Source organism: Alligator sinensis, unplaced genomic scaffold (assembly GCF_000455745.1).
Source record: "Alligator sinensis unplaced genomic scaffold, ASM45574v1 scaffold1595_1, whole genome shotgun sequence".
Classification (NCBI taxonomy): domain Eukaryota; kingdom Metazoa; phylum Chordata; order Crocodylia; family Alligatoridae; genus Alligator; species Alligator sinensis.
Window position 1 is genome coordinate 65163 of NW_005843277.1, and position 7984 is coordinate 73146.

The window sequence follows — 7984 nt, forward strand, 5'->3', positions numbered from 1 at the left end:
GAGTGGATTTAGGTTAGATATTAGGAAAAAAAATTTCACAGTAAGAGTGGCCAGGATCTGGAATGGGCTTCCAAGAGAGGTGGCGCTATCACCTAACTTGGAGGTCTTCAAGAGAAGGCTAGATAGTCACCTGGCTGGGGTCATCTGACCTCAGTCCTCTTTCCTGCCAGGGGCAGGGGGTCGACACGATGATCCATTGCGGTCCCTTCCGACTCTACAATCTATGAATCTATTAATCTGTTGGGCTGGGGGTGGGAGGGAGAGAGAGAGGGAGGGGTATGTAGAGCCCTGAACATCTGTAGGCACCATTAAATACTTTGCAGATTTTTTTTAAAAGAGGAAATGATAGGAAAAAATGTTTTTTATTTAACCAATTTGTTTTGCTTTACCCCCTAAAATATTTTATAAATACAAATAAAAGTTTTTAAGAAATGGTGAGCCAAAAGGTATAATTTTCAAATTGTCAAAATGAAACACTTCAGGATTTAGAAAAAAGAAACCAAACTATTTTGACACTTCTTGAATTTCTGCTCTTCCTTTCTGTCCCCTTCCCCCTCCCTCAACACTTCACTGAATTCAATGCTGAATCATTCAAGACAGTCTGCTGTGACATGTTCTAATCAGGATGCATCGGAGCATGTGTGTAGATGAGGTTTGTGATGTCACACCTGCTGTAGAAAGCATGAATCAACAGAAGCACATGGCACTTCCCATTGAGATCAGAGGATACAAGTACATTAGTATCCCAGCCCAACCACCGCTGCCTTACTGATCACTTGGAAGCCTGGTTCAGGAGTTCCCACCAAGGGTGTCCTTCATTCCTCTCCATGGCACTGGCATGACGCCTTCAACTGCAACTCAGGAAAGCCATGGAGTCCTCACCCTGGTCTTTCCTGAGTAGGCACGGCAATTGGCAGTGATGACTAAGTAGCCCACCATTGTTTTACCTGCAACATAACTTGAACCTTGGCTATGGAACATGCAGGGAAATTTAGATGATTATTCCTGGGACAGTCTTCCTTCATACCTCACCTGTGGTATATATTTAAAAAGCCCCCCAACACACTCTTGAAATATTGTTAAGTTGCCTATATAGGATCAGAGAGGGCTGGATACGGCAGAGATTCCCCCCCCCCCCCCACCCCTCTAATGGACCTCCAGTAAGTTTTATGTTCTTATGTCTCACACATAAATAGAAAGAAGTTTAATTAGTTTACTTTGGCATGATAAATAACAATCAATGAGAAACTAAAGTATGCATCCAGTTCATGGTTTCACCCATTGGATTAAGAAAAACAGAATTATTTTTCAGCTGCCGTGCCTACTTGTTTAGGAAAGATTAACACTGAGAAATGCTAATAAGATCATCCCTCTAAGGAGATACAAATAAACAGTTACTGCCACCTCCGCAAATGAACAGAGGCTCCACCTGGAGTCTGCAAAGATGTTCTATACACAAGAGTGGATTCTCTGCTTCACGGGGACGTTTGAAGAAATTGAAGCTGTAGGAGACAATACCCCAGTATTTCTGTAAGTACAATTACATTCTGTCCCGCGCTCTTTTCCATCCCACTTGTTGATCCTGCAATTGCATTATTACGGACTTTAAAATGGTCTGAAATGGCAAAAAAAACAACCCTCCCCCCCCAAACAAGGCACATCACATTATTTTTGGAGTTGCCTTTATTTACACAAAGTTAGACTTGCTATACTGGTTTTCAGTAGAGATATGCAGAAGCTGAAAATTTTATTGCAAAAGCAGGTTTCTCCATCCCCTTAATTGTTGTTTGATCTGCACTCCATGGAAACAGACTGAAACCTCTGCAAAGTGAACTTATCTCCAAATGACTATTTTCAGAAAGAAACCCCCTCAGATCCTAAATCCAGTGTGTACCTGTCTCTGCGTATATGTGTCTTCACTGCAACTCCTGAAATGCCTGCAGCTAGTGATGCATGTGGAACCAGCTTCAAAGTATGCAGGGAAATTCTGTCCATGTGCTTGCAGCATCCCGGAGGTCAGTTCAAGCTGCAAAGCCTGCCTGGGAAACTGTGTACATATGCCTATGCTGAGATCTGTCCTGGCATGGGCATACTGCTCCCAGGGACCAGGCTAGTTTAAAGGCACCTCAGGTCTCTCTACATTGAGACTGAAGTGTATCCCTTCTGTTTCTCACTGATTCTCTTCCCCTTTCTGATCAGAAGTCATCAAAGCTCCCTGGAGTGAGCTCAGTAGCATTTACATGACAACTTTCCAAAGTCCCTTAATTTGGCAAAATGTCTTTTAAGCATAAATGTTCTGGCCTCCTCTGAGTTTTAACAGTAAGTGCAAGAGTCATGAAACTACGCAGAGCTACAAATGCAGTTCATACGCTGCAAGAGAACCATTAGAATTGCTTGTTATTTTTCTAGACATATGAGTTCATTCCCTGTCCCAGGGACTGCCAATAGATATCTGCAGTCCACACAAGTCTCAGTGGGTACCTGCTCCCGTCACAGGGGAAATCTGAGGTGGCCAGTTGCATTGCCAGTCATAGAATAGATCAGCATGCTGTTTTCTGCAATACAGGGATGCCCTTTATCACAGTCCCAAAAGGATGCCAGGCTTGGGTACACTTTTGGCCAGAGTATAAGGATTGCTCTTAAAATGTTGAGAGAGTCAAGGACTTCTTAGAGTGCTATCATTTTTTGGACCAACTACATAATTTCACTAGACTTAAACAAGCTGGTCTGACATGAAATATTTACATTTTTCATGTTCTTTTGGGGGAAAAGAATGAAAGTAAGAAACAGAGAAAGAGGGAAATAGAGGTACATAAGATATTTTTGAGCAAAATGAAAACTGGTAATTTCACAGGCAGTCCTTGACTTACAGCATTTCAAGTTCCAACGTTTGGCACTTACGTTTATAAATTGACACCCTGTTTCAACTTTCTGATGGAAGTTTCAACTTCACAACCCTTGATACAACCCAACGCCATGCCATGCCATGCCAGCAAACAAGTTCATGGCATCACCCATCTCCCTGGAGAACGTCTGTCCAAACTTCCTTGGACACTTTCTTTAAGAAAGCAGACAGGACTCCAGAAAAACCTGCAGTCAAGACTCCTGAGAAGACTCCAGCCAAGAACCCTTCACAAAGTCCAGCAAGGTCACCTCAAACAAGTCCTTTCAAATCAATATGATTGCTATTTATGATATAAATACATTAGTGTAGCTATATTACTCATCTATAAGTGACTGAGTACTAAATTCTGGGTTATTTTTGGTGAAACTAGTGTATCGGGCCTTGGTTCAGGAATCAATCCCCCATTTATAACATTGTTGTCTGTGAGAAAATTGGTTCCGAGTTACGTTTCAACTTAAGGAACCAATTTTCAGGAACCAATTGTGTCGTAAGTCCGAGGACTGCCTGTATTCCCCAGTCATTTCGATGATGCTTATACTGAAATTATATATTTACCAGCGATTAAGAGAAAAGAAAAGCAATGAGAAAAAAAAAAAAACTTTCACTGATGTTCCTCTCCATTTGCTTGATTCTTTCCTGATGTCTTTGTTTTATTCCTACTTCCTTTATTCTAGATAAGAAAGATGGAAAGAACACCAGAAGGAAACCACTCTGCACTGAGTGAATTTATTCTCCTAGGTTTTTCCAACTTTCCACGTCTCCAGCACTTCCTTTTTTCTGTGTTCTTTTCTACTTATTTGTTCACCTTAGCTGGAAACCTTCTCATCATTTTCCTTACCCATGTGGATGCTGCCTTGCAGACCCCCATGTATTTCTTCCTCAGGATCCTGTCCTTCCTGGAGATCTGCTACACAACTGTGAACATCCCTAAAATGTTGGCCAGTCTCCTAATGGAGGACAGAAGAATGTCTTTCCTTGGCTGTGCTGCACAAACCTATTTCTCCTTTTCTTTTGGAGGATCAGAGTGCTTCCTCCTGGCCTCAATGGCTTATGATCGTTATGTTGCTATCTGCAATCCCCTGCGTTATCCTGTACTTCTGAACAAGAAGACATGCAATGCACTGGCTGCAGGCTCCTGGCTCAGTGGGATAGTTATGTCCTTTGCTATCACAAGCATGGTGTTTACTTTACCCTTCTGCAGATCCAATGTCATCAATCATTACTACTGTGACATCCCCCCACTGCTGAAGCTGGCCTGTGTGGACACTTCCCTCATCGAGTTTTGTATATTCATGTTGGCTTTGATTTTTATTGCCTTCCCCTTTGTGCTGATCTTCCTGTCATATGTTCGCATTGTCTCCACTATCCTGAAGATTGCCTCAACTGAGGGCAGAAAGAAAGCCTTCTCCACCTGCTCCTCTCACCTTATTGTGGTGATATTATTCTATGTCTCTGGCTGTGTTATATATCTGAAGCCCAAAGCAGACTACTCTCCAGACACAATCAAGTTTCTTTCTTTGTTATACACATTCCTGACACCCATATTAAACCCTATCATTTATACTTTGAGAAATAAAGAGGTGAAAGGTGCTTTCTGGAGAGAGCTCGGGAAAAAGAGGAATGCTTGAATAAAGGAAGGGATTCCCTGTACACGTCTCAAGCTCCGTTCCACCTTTCTAACTAGGACATTTATGCAGGTCCAGCCTCTGGTCTGATACTGATGATTGTTCTTCATGAGAGTTATGCTCATTCTAAAATTAGTGTAATTATATTAGTGTAACCTTGCATTGACACAAGCATTTGCTGAAAAAGGGAGGAGTCCTTCCAGAAAAAGTCAACACTGATGTTCTCAATCTTGAGCACCACAAATTCAGCAACAGCCAGTAGGTGAGTTTTGTGGCTATTTTTGGAAAGGTTCTTTTTGAGTTTCTCCTTCCAAGAGCAGTTTTCTAGCTCTAACAAATACTAATGTAATCTCTATGGCTAGGTCCCATTGCTATGTCTGTACAATGATGATGATAATAATAATAAGAAGAAATTAAGGAAGTGAGAATATATTTTTGTTTTACTATTTATTGTTTATATTTATTTCCCCTGCACCTTCTGGTTTTCTTTCCGTACACACTTCTTGTACCTTCTTTTCATTCTCCTTTCTTTAATATCTTTCAGGAAAGGTTACCTGGGTACTGGATATAGATACTTAGATGAAAGAAAAGATTTAGTTTGGTGTTGCTCTGCCTTCAAATACATGAATGTACAACTGGTCAAATACATGAATGTACACCTGGATCACTTCAATTCATTTCAGTAAGAAGGAGGTGTAAATGTTAGGCCTGTGCGAGTCAGCAGCAATCTGATCCAGCTTTGGATCTGGCCACTTTGGATATCTGCGATCCGATCTGGAGCTCCAGACACTTTACTCCTTGATCTGGCTGAAGCCTCGGAGCCGCCTCGGAGATCCGGCCATAGGATATAATGGGGGAATCAATGAAATATCTATAACTTTGCTGTTTTTTGTCCAATTTATATGAAACATGCAGGGCTGGTAGCCTCTCCTGATAGCATGAAACTTGCCAAGTTTCAAGAAGATAGGTGCAGGGGTTTGGGGGGGACTGTACCCCAAATTCTTGAAAGCCAAACTCATGTCACAGCACGGGGGGAGGGCAAAGCTGCAGGGCTGGTAGCTCTTACTGAGGCTACAAAGCCTGCCAAGTTTCAAGAAGATTGGTGCAGGGGTTTGGGGGAACTGCCCCTCAAGCTGGGGACAAGCAAAACTCATGCCCTGGGTGACCCTGTGTGTGTTCAGGCGCAGCAGGGTGACAGCTGCAGGGATGGTGGCCCCTGCTGTGACGCCTGCCAGCTGTGGAGGAGATGGGCGCAGGGGGGTGCTGGGGCCCTGCACCCCTAGCTGCTGACAGGCAAAACTCGTGCCAAGACTGTGTCTGTCCTGGGGCAGGTGATTGTCTGTATTGATCCTTTCCTCTCCTTAGCCTGGTTTTGTAGGTGCTAATTGATGCTCGCTAAGTCACTATGTAGTAGCTAGGTCCTGGGTATTGAGCTGGTCCCTGAGTCCCTGGTCCCTGACTGAATCATGATTGATTGATTGGTAACTGGGAACACAGTAGCTCAGCAGCCAGGCCTGCAGCAGTGTCTGCCCTCCCCGCCCCAAGCCAGACACGGTCAGTCCCACAAGCACCATGGCACAAGTTTTGCTTGTCCACAGCCTGAGGGGCAGTTTCCCCCAAACCCCTGCACCGATCTTCTTGAAACTTGTCAAGCTTTGTGGTCTCAGCATAGGCTACCACTCCTGCAGTTTTCACCCTGCTATGTTGTAATGCCTATCTGTGACATGAGCTTTGCTTTCAAGAATTTGGGGTGCTGTTCCCCCCCCCCCAATACCCTTATTGATCTTCTTGAAACTTGTCAGGTTTCATGCTCTCAGCAGAGGCTACCATCCCTGAAAATGTCATCCAAATCAGATCACAAAACAACAAAGTTATAGGTATTTTATTGTTTCCCCATTATACCCTAAGGCCGGATCTCGGAGGTGGCTCCGAACCGCTTCGGGAAGCCAAACAAGGCAGCACTTCGACCCGGATGTGCTGCTTCGGACCCCGAAGCATTTGAAGCTTCTCCAGATATGAAGCTCTGCCCGAAGTCTCGCACAGCCCAGTACATGTGGATCCCAGGATACCCTGAAATGATTCAGGGTAGAATCTGATGCACTGAAATTTGGAGGTTCCTGTGACTGTAAAAGGATTATGTTATATTAAATGCACAACCACACTAGGATCACTGTAGGGGGGGGGTGTGTGTGTGTGTGGGTGTGTGTGTGTGTGTGTGTGTGTGTGTGTGTGTGCGCGCGTGTGCGTGTGCGTGTGTGTGTGTGTGTGTGGTGGGGGCGGGGGGGATATAAAAAATATACCAGCAGCATCTGGTATGGGGTACATAGCATTCAATTTATCTCAATTTTATAATAAAAGATTTTGAAATGTTCACATTTATCATTTCACTTCAATAACAAATATAATTAAATGCATAGCAAACAATAAATGAAAATCTTAAAAATTCAATTTAGCCTTCAACTACCTGAAGGGGGGTTCCAAAGAGGATGGAGCTAGATGGGATTCAAGCAGAGGTGCCAAGGACATAGGGGCCTAAGGTTCCCGCCCCGCATCGGGAAGAGGGCTGTCACCTATAACGCATAACATTTTCCACATGTCCATCATCTTAGGCCCTGCCCTGGCAAAAATAAAAATCAGCGCCTATGAATTTAAACCCAAGCCCTGTTACTGTAAAAGAGGTGGATAGGAAGAAAAATCTATGAGGCCCCTTAAAGAAGAGGATTTCTGTAGCCCAGAGGGTAAAAGCTCAGAAAGAGGGCAATGCAGCTCCAAAATGACTCAGTTCCTAAGCCCACACACAAACTGCTAGCCCCCTTTCTCATTAGAAGGGGCTATTAAGCATGCAACAGCTTCATATTTTGCACAATTAAAATAAAAAACAGGAATGAAAGTGGAGGTCAAAGGTTAACAATGAGTGCCACAAGGAGGGACAGTGAGCGAGAGTCCCTCCACCCTTATTCCATGAGCCACTGGGGACCTCAGCTGGTGGTTCCGACACCATGGATATGTATCAGGTGCAGTTTATGAACACCTCTAAGACCTTCCCCCTCCTTGTCAGCAGAGGGAGACCCTGGTGTCCACCAACCTTGAAGGTTAACAATGAGTGCCGCAAGGAGGGACAGTGAGCGAGGGTCCCTCCACCCTTATTCCATGAGCCACTGGGGACCTCAGCTGGTGGTTCCGACACCATGGATATGTATCAGGTGCAGTTTATGAACACCTCTAAGACCTTCCCCCTCCTTGTCAGCAGAGGGAGACCCTGGTGTCCACCAACCTTGCATGTGCCAGTTTCAACCCCTTTACCCCTTCTTCAGGAACCTCCTGCTGCAGTTCTGGCTGCACTACTCCCCACAAGTTTGGGTTTCATGGATTCATAGATTCATAGATGTTAGGGTCGGAAGAGACCTCAATAGATCATCGAGTCCGACCCCCTGCATAGGCAGGAAAGAGTGGT

General features: G+C 44.2%; 1 protein-coding gene across 1 annotated transcript; it reads left to right on the plus strand.

The window, feature by feature from the left end:
• Positions 1-3588: 3588 nt before the first annotated feature.
• On the plus strand, positions 3589-4533 carry LOC106723187 (olfactory receptor 10A7-like). Its single transcript, XM_014527054.1, has one exon. The coding sequence runs from the start codon at positions 3589-3591 to the stop codon at positions 4531-4533; it is 945 nt and encodes a 314-aa protein (XP_014382540.1).
• The last annotated feature ends 3451 nt before the right edge of the window (positions 4534-7984 follow it).

Bases quoted from the DNA above. Each gene is read 5' to 3' on its own strand.
- LOC106723187 (XM_014527054.1), top strand. From the start codon at position 3,589: ATGGAAAGAACACCAGAAGGAAACCACTCTGCACTGAGTGAATTTATT.